General features: G+C 38.3%; 1 protein-coding gene across 1 annotated transcript in view; it reads right to left on the reverse strand.

Moving 5' to 3' along the window:
- LIN54 (lin-54 DREAM MuvB core complex component) overlaps window positions 1–14501 on the reverse strand; it is a 47445-nt gene that overhangs the window by 22315 nt on the left and 10629 nt on the right. The window contains 2 exon segments of the mRNA XM_012647147.1: window positions 4360–4483; window positions 8286–9001. Coding sequence (XP_012502601.1) covers window positions 4360–4483; window positions 8286–8969 — 808 coding nt within the window. The 5' untranslated portion in view covers window positions 8970–9001.

Here is a 14501-nt window from a genome sequence, read left to right on the forward strand (position 1 = left end):
AAACAGGAACAAAAATTTCACTGTAAATAACAAAGAAAACTAAAAGTTTCACTTACTTTTTTTGGTTTATATTTTTAAAAAATTCAGTTTGTAACTGCAACTGCACAAAACCCTCAGGATGAACAAAGAAAAAATCAGCTGTTGCATTTGGGGGAAAAAGGTTTCTTCTGAAAATATGCATGACATAGATTCTGCTTGATGGGCACAACATGATTGTAAGAATATTCTGGCAGGTCATTTCTGCCAAAATATTTCAAAATTTCATCAATTTTCCCAAGAACCTCTATATCCTTTGAAATTTTTTTTTTTTTTTTGAGGGGTCTGCTTGGTTTTCACCTAGATAGCATTTCTGATTATCTAATCTAACCTCCAAATCCTTATTTATCCTCAGCTCCACAGACAGATTCAAGCAAGGACGCGAGTTATTGAATTTCACCTAGAAATCAATTCACCAGCACTAATATTCTACTGTCAGTTATTCTCCAAAAATCAAAAGGGACACATTCCAAAAAGTCACAGCCAAGCCAGGCTGGGGCAAGAAGTTAGATTATTTGAGCAAGGCCACATTCTATATGACATGAATTCATTAATGAATAGTTTCGCATAGCGATGAGGTTTGCTTCCATGAAGCAACCTTGCGTCGTGGGAGTTCTGATCACGAGAACCTCTAGAACTCATTTAACGATCCCAAAAGTTTTGTGAGGTGGTTGGTATCTACATTTTACAGAAACAAGGTGAACAAATAATATATTTACCCAAAATCACAGAGAAAATCAATGAAGAGCCGTGATTAGAAACCTAATCCTCCCAACGGCTCCCACCACACCACTGTACCACCTCCATGACATACATATTCACTCAACCATCCACGTTCACTGAACCACATCTAAGTGCCAGAAACTGAGCCACGTACTGGAGAGAGGGAGAAAGTGCAGGGAGGAGTGAAAAAAGAAACAAGATAAAAGAACTGCCATCAACATAGTGCAAACACATAATGGAACACTATTCTGCCTTAAAAAGGGACTTCTGATACAGGCTACAACATGGGTGGACCTTGAGGACCTTATGCTCAGTGAAACAAGCCAGTATTAAAAGGATAAATACTACGTGCTTCCATTGGGATGCGACATACAGAGTAGTCAACATCACAGAGACAGAAAGCAGAACGGTGGTTGCTGGGGACTGCGGGGCAGGGAGGAATAGGGAGCTGGTGCTTAATGGGGACAGAGTTTCAGCTCTGTAAGATGAAAAAAGTTTTGGAGATGAACGGTGGTGATGTTCGCACAACAATGTAAATGTACTTAATGCCAATGAACTGTACACTTAAAAATAGTTAAAATGGTAAATTTTACTGTAATTTTCAAAACATAAATTAATATTTTTAGAAAAGAACTAGATGACAAACAAAAAACAAACAGAAACTACCCTCAAGAAAAATCACAAGTGGGGAAGAGGAGACAGACAAGAAAACCAAGTGCTGTGACACAGTGTTGAAAAGCCAGTGTGGCTGCACCTGGAGCCCCAGCTACTCGGGAGGCGAGGGCGGGAGGATCGCTCCCCCAGGAATTCGAGAACAGCCTGGGCAACACAGTGAGACCTTACCTCAAAAAAAGAAAGAAAGAGCCAGTGTGAATTTTAACAGAAGTTTAATTAAAGATAAGCACTTGGTAAGTATAACAAAGTTTTATGGTAATATATAGGAAAGGGTCAGAAGAAGAGTACCTGACTAAACCTAGAAGTCAAAAACTTCCAGGATGAGTATCCAAAAGATAAAATGGATGACTTAGCCACGGGGAACCGCAAAGACAGGCACTCCAGGTAAAACGAACAGTGCCAACATTCTGAGCCCTGAGAGAACATGATCCATTCGGTGATCTCTTAAAATAAGTAAAATCAGTAGGTCTGGAACTGACAGAAGGTGAAAATAAAAAAGGAATGCATTAAATCACAAATGTCTTTAATGTTAAAACAGCACTGGTGTTTGACCTTAATCCTGACAGATCTAGGCCAAGAAATGGAAAGGCCAAGAAAATTTTAAGCAAGTGTGTGACAAAATCAGACTTGTATTTTAGAAAAATCACTTACATACAAATATTAACATAAGTTTATCTTGAGCAAAAGATAGAAAAAGATGCCCATCTTCAATGGGAAGCCCCAAAATCATTAAAAACCAAGCTCAATGTACTTTGAGAGAGCACTAGCGGCAGGGAAAACGTGCGTGTATAAAGACTGCAGCGCTAGCACTGATGCAATCCTACTCGCGATATAATTAATTCAGCAGGACAGCTACTTCGGTGCTTTAAAATTTGGCTTATATGAATTTTAAAAGGCTATGAGGAACTACTTAAAAATAGAAATGATCCCTCTAAAATGAATTTAACGCCAACAATCCTAGTGAAATTCAACAGATGTCTATCTCTGCATTTTGCAGGGCTATTAAGTCTGTCTGCAATTAAAAGCTAAAGCTACGATTAGTCTGCAACATATTATATAAACAACCCAAAGACCAAGCACGGACATCCATGACAGTCTATGATAGTCAAGGTGAACTCTGAACATTCACCAAAGATTCATTCAGACTCTTCCGTGAATACCACAACTGTTTAGCATACAATGTTCCCCTCCCCATTAACTAAAGATTTCAGGGACTCTTTCAAACTTTAAACAGTAAAGAACACCGCACTGAGACATTCCTTACAGTTAACCCCCTCCACCTACACAAAACCTCTCAGGGGACCAGTGGCCTCCTTTTCATCAACACATCCAAGCCTTCCTTACTTTCAGCCAATCACAACCCACTTCCTAAACCAGCTCCAAACCCAAACCCTTTCCAATATACCTGCCTCCCAAGACAGCCCTCAAGACAGCAGCCTCCTATATTGTCACAAATCTCTTCTGAGGGCCAGACGAGAAAGAGAACAGTCACTCACTCAACACTGCCCTGACGCTGTCATCTTTCCAACCCTTCTCTCACGTGCTAAGATGAGAAGCCTCCTTACATGCAACCCAAAGCCTCAGGGAAACGACAAACCACTGCCATTGACTTCAGAGTTGCCTACTGCTACGTCTGGCATTTATTAAAGGCAGTAGTAGGTTGTTTTAAAATACATGCTAGGGACGATCAGTTAACATTTGAGATTCTCTCATCAAGAATGCACATTCTAGGGATGGGTAATTAATTTGAAAGTCCCTAGTCAAAAGTCTACCATCTGAAGGTGCTTCCATATAAGCCTGTAGCTCAATGGAAATTAGAAATGGTCTTATAACTGGTGAAAAGAACAATGTAGTATAGCTCTGAATTAAAGACCAGTCCCTGTGGCTGTGTGATTTTTCTCTAGAAGAACTGAGCTGCTTGCATAGCTGCCAGCCAGACAAGGAGTGAGAGAGTTGGACTCAACCAAGACATTAGAGAAAGAAACAGGAAAGAGAATCCACGGTGTTTGCAAGGGAGTGATGGTCATGGACTCCATCTTCAGACAGGAAGACTTTGAGGACAGGAAGGGGTTGATTATTGGGAAAGTGGAAGAAGCAATGGCTCAGAGATGTCAAAGTCAGAGAACTACAGTATCGAGAGTACAAAGGCATGTAAACTGGAAGAATAAAGAGAATGGAACACATGAAGTCAAGATTTCTGAGGTGACACAGTTGCTGGTGATGACAAATTTTAAAGTATAAAATAAAAGAAGACTGGGCCACACTAAGGAGTATGCTGGCAAAAGTAATATATCTAAAAATCTGTTATCACTTAAGTAATTACTATCATTGTGACAATTTTCTGTTCATAGAGAACTACATATAGAATATATTAAAATGCTGAAGCCAAAAATTCAAACAGAAACCATGAAATACTGCACTCATGTGTATTAGTTTAAATCTGTTAGGCTTAGCACAGTGCTCTAGAGACAGATTGCCTCGGTTCCAATTCCTGCTCAGCCATTTGTTAGCCGCGTGCCTCCACTTCCTTGCTGGCAAATGGGTATGTTATTAGTACCTACTTCACGGGACTGCCGGAGAACTGTGTAAGTCGCCGTACATCGAGAGCTAAGGATGATGCCTGGCACACAGTGAACGCTATACACACGTTAGCTACTATTAATATTATTTGAGTTTAGGACTTTGCTGCTTTCATGGTAAACTTCTACCAAAAACGACGGAGACTAAAGTAATGGACCGATTTTGAGATAAGGCCTTTTGCTTGAAGCATTCATTTAATAAGAGTAACGTTTCTTATTAACTAGTTTGGTTTATAATAACAAGCTATACTTGTTTCACTAAAACATTTTAAGGTGACAGAACAGGCTTTTTTAAACCTAAAAGGAAGATAAATATATAGCTTAATAAACTATAAAGAAATATAACCTGCAATGACTGGTGGTGATACTTGAGTTGTCTGTCCTGTAACTGCTTTACTATTAATTGGTTTTGCAAAGATCAGCTTCGTGATTACTGGACCAGAGGTTGGTGTTCGAGGCTTCTTAGCAATCTGAAACATATAAATAACCATGAAGACCATTTGTTTCTATAAAACACCTATTAAATCAAAAATTATACAAAGGATTCATACACAGTAGTATGTGTAAAACCAGCTCATTTAACAAAATCTATGTATTAATGTTGAAAACATTTAAAATGCAGCCATTCACCAAAATATTAAAATGATCACATCCTTAAGCCCATATATAATAATATCTTTGCATTTTATTATAAATCCTTATTTTAGTCCCTTGAATATATTCATATGATAAAAATCAGATCAATGATTAATAATAATTATTAATAAATAATAATGTTTAATAATAAAACATTATGGCACAGCAACATTCTTTTTGAAAATAACAGATTATTCAATAATGAAAAGATAAAGTTAATAAAGTACAGTACAAATGATGAAGCCATCTATATATACAATTACATTGGCCCCTAGATGTAAAATATAAATACACATCAAAGATGGGCTTATGATTAGATTTTCAACTCTAGATCTGTATCAGGTGTAGACAAAGGAAGAACTGAACAAGTCTTAGGATACAAAAGAAACAAGTCTGGTAGAACAAAGACTATTACAAAGGCAAAGCCTCTAAAATACTATTTACTAAAATACTGTTTACTACACTTTAAATTCCATGAAAGGAGGGTCTCTATTTTATTTATCTTTGATCTTAAGTTATATATTGGCCAACTGTTGACCTGAACTAAAATTCTCCACAAGTCAAGGAAGGTAGAGTTACCAGTGTTTTTATATTGAAATTATCACCACTTGCAAAGACGTAGCTGCTTCTGAAAGTAAGAAGCAGAAATTTACCAATAATAAAAACCAAAGAATTTTAGAGTGTGAAGAACATTAAATATTAATTTTATCTTTTGGCAAATATGAAAATTGAAACCTTGAAAGTACTACCTATTATAGGAAATAATGACTCAAATGAATGAACATAGCCATCTTGAATAACAGAAATACACCAGAAGCTATAACAGATCACAAGACTAGATAAATATCAGCTCTTTGTGCTTCAAATTATAAATTAAACTAAACAACAAATTATCTTACACTCAGAATATATTATTTTCTTACACTCAGGACATATTATTGACAAAACAAAATGTATATGAAATACAAATCACTTAAAAAAACGTGATCATTACTATATTTAAAAACACCCAGCTTGCAAAACTATGACATACCCAAATAAATTTGTAATTGCACTTTAGAAAAGTGACGCAATTTAGAGACATACAGAAAAAACATTTCCCAAGTGTGATTATTGACCTAAAACTCTAAAGTCAAAATTTTACCTGTATACATAGTATTAATGATCTCAAGAGGTAAAAGTATTGATAGTCTAGCTAGATGTGCCAGAAATCCATATCTAGCAATAATTAACCTTACCTATAAAGATTATGGGCTTAAAGTATTTCCCCATTTTTAACTGATTTTCACAATCATATGAGTATATGAATACTTACCAGTAAGGGGAAAATATAAGCAATATAGCCAAAAGCACATTAATTATTCAAATAGACAATTTCATCTTGCCCTGTGGTTGTTTCTTTAGTGGTGCACTGCTGAAAACATCAACTTCCAGTTCCATTAAGGAACTATGATTTTTAAGCTATCCTAGAACAATATTACTTTGTTAAGTAAAACAAAGCATAAAGGATCATTTTTAACAAGTTTATCTCATCAACAGATTAAAACAAAAATAAAAAAAGATTTTTAAAAACTTTACAGATAAGGTAGCCAAATATGTCATCAAATAATACAAGCGAGTAATTTTTGGCACTGTGTTGGACAGATTCAGGAGCTAGTAAGGAGTTATGTTGTCCCAAACAATTAGTTATTTACTATTCTTATATACGGTGCCTAGGAAACATGGGAAAGTGTTTTTATATCTGTAATTAAATGTCACTATACCTTTGTTACCAACTCTGGCCTTTTTCAAGATCGGCCTCCTTTTTCCACCCTTCCCTGTTGTCCATACCCTAACAGTCTCGATACTCTGATTAAATTTAAGACAACACTGAGGACTATCTAGGGAAAAAAAAGAAAAACGACAAGAGAGAATCTCATACTCCATATAATACTAAACTAAATATTCTGGTGTCTAAAAAGAAAAAAATATAGATGCATAGTTTTTTTGGTTTTTTTCTGTGCTTCAGAGCTTTGTACATTTCTTTTGAGTTGGAAAGATCTGAATTGCCTAAAATAACTGGACAAGTAAAAGAATATTCCACAGGTATTTCATTTTTGTTATTTTTTTTTTAAATAGAAGTTCTTTTTAATAAATAAGATCAGGTTTTAGGGAAGTAACAATAATAAAACAGTTATAAGAATTAGACCCCAGTCTTTATTTTTATTGCCCATACTTGGGGAATTATAGCAGAGAACTAATGGATACAAGTACACTGGTCATTAGAACGGTATGTATACCTTGCGCTCATAAATGAAAAAAATGACACTCTGATTCATGTTATCAGTTTCTTTTGAACGTGATTATGATCCAAATTGCCAAAGCCAGATAAGCTCTAGTAAACCAATAAAAACAAGTTTCAAAACCAAGGACAAGATGCTTGATGGTGACAGGATATCTCACTCAAGAGATCCTTAGCAAAGTCAAGTATAAGGAACTCAGAGATCAGTGAGAGATGATAGTGAGCAAGAAAGAAAAGAGCACTTAAGGTTTAACAGCGGCAGCAGGGACATGTACAAATTACAAAACTTGAAAAATTTTACAAAGTGCTTACATGCAAAGCCCATGAAAAGTTTCTAATTCTTTTGCTAACATAGTAACCAAAACATTACTTCTAATTATCAGCTATGAGTGGATAGTTTCCCAAAGTCTTCCTACTTCCTTATACCTTTCCTTTACTATTTTAATTCGTGCCTTCTCCTCTCTTTTCAAAAGCAACTCTTTCAAACAGGGAATGCATTTTTGTTTCCTGGTCATAAGTGGATCACTGTATTTCTAAAAGTAGTGGTGGCCTAAGAAAGCCTATTTGGGCATGAAAATCTGGAAATCACTTAATACATGTTCTAGTAACCTTCTAACTTAGGGTCCTAGTCATACTAACAATAGGTACCATTTTGAAGAATCCTCAATGTTTTGAGAACTATACTATGTATTTCATCATGATCAGTCATCTTAAGCTCAAGTCAAAAACTCAGAGCAGTAACCTACCCAAAGATCCATAACTGGTAGGATAGCCTAGAGGCAACTCAAACCCAGTTGGCCCAACTCTAAAGCCTATACATTATCATCTTCTATCATGTCACTGTCGTTCCCATATTGCAAACACAAGACATGGTAATGAATAGGAAACTCCAAATAAGCAGCGCGCACGGGCCAGCATGCACTACTGCTAGCTCTGCGGGTTTCTCAGAGCGACAAAGTTTCCCACCCTTTGGCCATCTGTTAACCGAAAAAATTTTATCTCCATGATTTTTTGAAAGCCCTGCAGCAACTCTGGCATCTTTATACCAGCAAAACATCCTTGTAATCAAACTACCATGAAGAATAAAATGCATTTTAAAATGAGTAAAAGGCTGTAAGTACATTAATTTGGAATTTAACCAAAATTAAGTTTGCTCTAAGTTCTCTGGAAAATTTTTCATAAGCATTAGACATCGAACTTAAAAAAAGAAACCACACAATTACTTAAAGCAACATTCAAAAGAATTCAGTAACAACTACGCATTTAATAGCCCTACAAACACAACTATGAATCAGTTCAACTTTTTAAACATGCATTTTAATTAATGAGCCCCCTTTTTTTTTTTTTTTTTTTACCTGTACTGTTTTTAACTGTTGGGTCTGTAACACAGAGGGCTGAGTTGTCGTATTAATCAGTTGACTTCCTGGGGTCAATGCTGAGACACCAATGACAGGTTTCACCTCTGACCTCCCTCCAATGGTAACTACTTTAATTTGCTGCGGTGGTAACTTAGCATCTCCTGACTGGGCCTGAGTTGTAACTTTCTGAGCTTGGGGTAGTTGGCTATGGGGCAGTGCTAAAACAATTGGTGAACCAGACTTGCCCAAAGTTGTTAAAATTAACTTCTGTCCATCTGGTTTAAGGGTCTGATTGCCAAGTTTAAGATCAGATGTCTGTGATACTTTGTTTAAAATAATCTGATTGGCTGATATAGTCACAGGAGTCTGAGCACCAAGTTTTTGAAGGCCACTTGGAAAAGCTGGTTTCACTGTGGTATTAGCATCTGCTTTAGTAATTGTGGTATTCACTGCAACTTGGTTAGTGTGGTTACTGTACACTGTGATTGGTTCCGTGGAAATGGGCGTGGCTGTAGAGTCACCAGTAGAATTTATGTTGACAATTTCTTCCAGTTCTGTCTCCATGGGAATTGGGGATGAAACAATAACAGCCTCAATACTATCATCATCCACTAAAGTTATACCAGTGTCCATTATCTCCTCTGGAAGCAAACTATTCACCTCGGCCGGCACCACCTCCATGATCGCGCTCCAGCTAGAAAGCTGACCGGGCACTGCAACAAGAGTTGAAAAACAGGTAAGTTGCTAGGTTTCAAAACAGATGTAAGAGAAGAAAAAATATTCAAGAAAAATACAAATGACAAAATAACCACTTTTTACTGATGTACAATTGAATGAAAGATATTCTTGATGCTTTCATTTTTAACCAGGCCTCCATTAATATATTTATTTCTTATTTGGGTTAAACCATTTTAACACATCCTCAACCTTCAAGAGTCTGAAATATAAGTCATATGGAACACAAGACTAGAAGCAAACGTTCTTGTTCATCTTGTCTCAATCCAAAAGCGTCCCGCATTCAGGCAACAGTGAGTCATATAATCACGTGAAACTCCTTTAATGCCCTCTCATAAAATTTTTTATCTTTGATGTGTCTGATCATCTTATTTCTTCCCAGCTTTTTTTTTCCCCTTTCACTGACAGACTTGGAAACAGCTGATTCACACAAGGAAAGAAAGATTTGAATATTAACATATTGGAAATTATTTGAAAATCCCCAATGAGCTAGGTCCTAGCATGAGGGTACCACGCCATGTATAAAAATCCATTAAATACCCGAATTCCATGTTAAAGGAGTTTCTCAAGTAATCCTTTTCAGCTCACGTGGTCTCTTGCAAGTTTGATCAATTGGCTTTATGCGAAGAAAACTTTTATTTGAAAAAAGATCCTCCTCAGCCATTTAAAAATGTCAAAAAAGGGAACCACTTAAGAGGTGTATAGCCAGTCCTTGCAAAGGGGAAAAAACAGTAATAATAATAAGGCACATCATGGACAAATTAGAGCTGTGATGCTTTTAGCCAAAGGTCATGCAGAACTTCCAGTAAAGGAAATCAGTTCGGTTATCTTCCCATATTGAAGATAGCACATCATGTTTATGATGAACCAAATAGCAATAATTTATTTGCCCACAGAACAAAGATCCATAGAAACCTAATCAGCAACTTTCCTTTCTTCCTTTTTTTAAAATATAAAAATACAACATGCATGCAAGATTAGGGGTAAAACACATGAGTGGCAAATTATAATTATCAGCACTGGCAAAGACTACTACCGCCAAAATAAGCCATCATTACTGAGCACTCACTATGCATCAGTGATGACGTAATTATCCTCATGACAACTCGGATATAGGTACCACCATTATCCCCATTTTACAGATGAGGAAATATAGAAAGATCAAATAATTTGCCCAAGGTCACATAGCTAGTAAATAATAGAACCAGGATTCAAACGCAGGCTTTTATGATGCCAAAGCTAATAATTTTAATCACCCAATTATATTGCCTTAAATTTTTATCACTGGTGTTTTTAAATGGAGAAAAAAATAAATCTACTATAAATAAATCTGCTCTTTTACAGTCAATCTCCTATCCCGAAATCTCACCCTACACAACCACTGATCTATTTTACCATTATAGATTAGTTTGCCTTTTTGCTCATTCTATTTTTTTTTTTTTTTTTTTGAGACGAGTCTTGCTCTGTTGCCCTGAGTAGAGTGCCCTGGCGTCAGTCTAGCTCACAACAAGCTGAAACTCCTGGGCTCAAATGATCCTCTTGCCTTGGCCTCCCAGAGTGCTGGGATTACAGGTGTGAGCCACCACGCCCAGCTTTTTGCTCATTCGAGAACTTCATATAAATGGAATAATATATTATGTACTCATGACATAAAGTATGAGTGTTTTCTCTCAGCATTTTTTTTCTATTATTTTTTTCTTTTTGGGAGACAGAGACTTGCTCTGTTGCCCGAGGTAGAGTGCAGAGGCATCATCATAGCTCACTGCAGCCTCCAACTCCTAGGCTCAAGCGATCCTCCTGCCTCAACCTCCCAAGTAGCTGAGACTACAGGCACAAATCACCATGCCTGGATATTTTTAACTTTTTTCATAGAGCCAGGGTCTTGCTATTGCCAGGCTGGTCTTGAAATCCTGCGCTCAAGCGATCGTCCCGGCTCACCCTCCCAAAGTGCTAGGATTACAGGCATGAGCCACCTCACCTGACCTCAGCATGCTTCTTGGGATTTATCTTATTTTTGTACTTAGTAGTAGTTGTGTTCCTTTTTACTAATGAGTGATATTCCATTGTACAAATCTACCACAATTTGTATATGCATTCACCTGTTAATAGACATTTAGACTGTTTCTAGTTTGGAACTATTATGAATAATGCTGCTAAGAACATTCAAATTCAAATTTTTTGTGGATACATCTTTTTCTTTTCTTTTGAGTAAATACCTAGAAGTAGAATTGCTGGATCATAAGGTAAGTTTATTTTTAATTTTGCAGGAAACTGCCAAACTATTTCCCAACTTGACAGCACCATTTTCTACACACCAGCAATGTGTTGAGTTTCAGCCGCTCTACAGCCTTGCCAGCAATTGGTACTGTCAGTTTGTTGGTCTTTTTAATTTTAGCCATTTTTGGATGGGCTCAGTGGCTCATGCCTATAATCCCAGCATTTTGGGAGACCAAAGCAGGAGGATCTCTTGAGGCCAGGAGTTTGAGACCAGCCTGGACAACATAGTGAGACCTTGTCTCTACAAAAAATACAAAAATTAGCCAGGTGAGGTAGCATGTGCCTGAGGCTGAGGCAGGAGGATCACTTGAGCCCAGTGTGAGGCTGCTGTGGGCTAGGATGATACCACTGCACTCTAGCCTGGCAACAGAGCGAGACCCTGTCTCAAAAAAAAAAAAAAAAAAAAACGCCATTCTGTGGGCATGAAGTGATATCTCACTGTGGTTTTAATTTGCAATTCCCAGATGACTAATGAGGTTATGCATCTTTTCATGTATACATTATCTATTTGTATATCTTCTTTTGAAAAGTACCTGTTAAAATCTTCATTATGTTTTTCTTTTTAAAAATACTGAGTTTACAGTGTTCATCTTGAGTTGGACAAGTTTTTTGCACACACGGCGAAATCATCAGTCACAGTGGCCTGTAGCTCAAAGGAATCACCAGGGTCTTTGGGGCCCGAGTGCCAGCACTCCTTACACTGGCTCCTGCTGATCAGAAGAACCCTGCGGCACTGACGGGCATCCACAACCCAGGCACGTGAGAATACCAACACCAAACACACACTCAGCAGTGAAAGTCACAACAGTACACAACAAAGGCGCCACCCACAGTCACACTAGCTTTCTTCTCCTGCAGCAAACCGTGCCCAAGCCCCATCAGCTGACTCTGGATACAGCACCCTGCTGAATGATGACTTCTGTGCCCCCATCCAACAGAGCCATGGAAGTCTGATGCCTTCCTCTTCCTGAAGTTCCCCCAGCATAGTCGGAGATATGGGTATGGCCTTTGCTTCCCCCTAAGGACACAGAGACGCCAGCCCAACCCCTCGTCATCTTTCTCCTCAGAGCACCTGAAGGTAAAGGGTAGGAGCAGGGAGAGGTCAGGTCACAGAGGGAGACAGTGGCTCCACACCAATAAACAAAGATTTGCATTTACTTTCATTTTCAAGCACCCACCCCTGCAGCTCAACCAAACAAACTTCTAAGGTTTTCAACCCACGCGAAGCTACAGCCTCACCACTGACACCATTTTTCATCTCTGAGGGCTCGACTCAGCAACCACAGCCACGTTGCCGTTCAGCAGGGGCCATGCGGCTGAGGGTACAATAACCAAAGCACCGTTCAGGCAGCTTGTTTCAACTCTACCTGTCGGCTAAGCCTGTAAATGTTAACAGGTAGAACAAGAGGACTCTTACTCCCCCTGTCCCTACTGCCCTTGCCCACGACCTGGGTGAGACCATTCACTTCCAGACGCTAGAGGGTCTTTTCATGTCTCCCAACCTAGCCCACAAGGCCCTCATCTTTCCTCTTTCTAAAGGCCATGCCTCTGCTAGCACCCCCTCCTCACACCCAAAACTGTCAAGAACGGTGAGGTGTCTGAGATTTTATACCTTCCTTGCACGCTAACAAAGTAGCCTAGTACTGTTTCATGGAAACTGGCAGAAGACATGACAGTCCTTGGTCAGAGACAAAGGTCCTTTACTCACAGCACAGAAAGGAACATGAGCATCAAGTGTCTATCAGTTTCCCAAGAGTCCCCAAGTCCCACAGGGAAGACATGGAGGGACCCAGGTAAATGCCACAGATGCAGAGGGTTTGCACCGCAACTGAGAAACTCTGAACCTAGGGAACCCAAATTTTTATAATGGGCTGAAGCAACCTGCCCTTTGCCCAGAGGGAGATATCATCTTTATTATACTGGACAATAAGCAAACCTGCGCTTTGCTACAGCAGGAGACACTACTGTCCAACGCAGTTTGCTATACAAGTATCCTTGAAAGGAGCACTTAAAAGGGCTGTCACTGCCTCACCTGCAAGAGGGATAGAAATGCAAAGATCCATGAAGAAGCTGGGCACAACAGTGCACACCTGTAGTCCCAGCCACTCAGGCGGCAGGAGGATCAGCTGATGCTGGGAGTTCAAGGCTGTAGTACGTTATGATCACACCTGTGAATAGCCACTGCACTCCAGCCGGGCCAACAGAGCCAGATCGCCCGCCCCGCCCTCAATCTCTTTAAAAAAAAAAAAAAAAAAAAAGACGCATGGAGAATTGTCTCCCGACAGTGTATCTCCCTACTTACTTATCTTGGCAACGTTGAGCAATTCAAGTGCAAAGGTCTCACACATATTTTGTTAACTTTATCCTTATTTCATGTTTTCGGTACTGTTATAAATGGCCTTTTTCCCCCCATTTTCCAATTGTTTACTGGCATAGAGAAATAAAATTGATTTTTATATATTGTCCATGTATCCTACAACCTAGCTAACTCACGTACTAATTCTGGTAGCTTTTCAGTGTAGATTCCTTAAGATATTTTACAAAGACAATCCACGTTATCTGCAAGTAACATCTGTTTTTCTTCTTTTCCAATCGGCATATTTTTTATTTTTATTTCTTTTGCCTTACTACGCTTGCTAGGACCTCCAGAAAAATATTGACTGTAAGTGGTGAGAGCAGACATCCTTGCCTTGTTCCCAATCTTATCTTAGGCGTAGGCTTTTCATAGATTTCCTTTACCAGGTTGAGAAAATTTACTCCTATTCCCCGTTTGCAGAGTTTTTTCTTAATGGTAACTGGATGTTTAATTCTCTCATATGCTTTTTCTGCAACTAGTGAAATAATCATATGGCTTTTCATTTTTTCAGTCTGTGAATTATATTGGTTTTTTGGTTATTAAACCAATTTTGCGTTCCTGAAATAAACCCCATTTCTTTGTATGTATTGATGAATTCTATTTTGCTAATATTTTGTTAAACATTTTTGTCTATGTTCACGAGGGATATTGATCTGTAGTTTTCTTATAGTGTCTGCCTAGGGACAATGCTAGCCTAATACAATGAGGTGGGGTGGGTGCCTTCCAATTTTCAGGAAAAGTTTGCAAAGGATTGTTTATTTCTTCCTTAAATATTTTCTAGAATTCACCAGTGAAGCCATCTAGATAGAAAGCTTTCTTGTGGGAAGGTTTTAAACTATATATAT

Source organism: Propithecus coquereli, unplaced genomic scaffold, assembly GCF_000956105.1.
Source record: "Propithecus coquereli isolate 6110/MARCELLA unplaced genomic scaffold, Pcoq_1.0 Scaffold26, whole genome shotgun sequence".
Classification (NCBI taxonomy): Eukaryota; Metazoa; Chordata; class Mammalia; order Primates; family Indriidae; genus Propithecus; species Propithecus coquereli.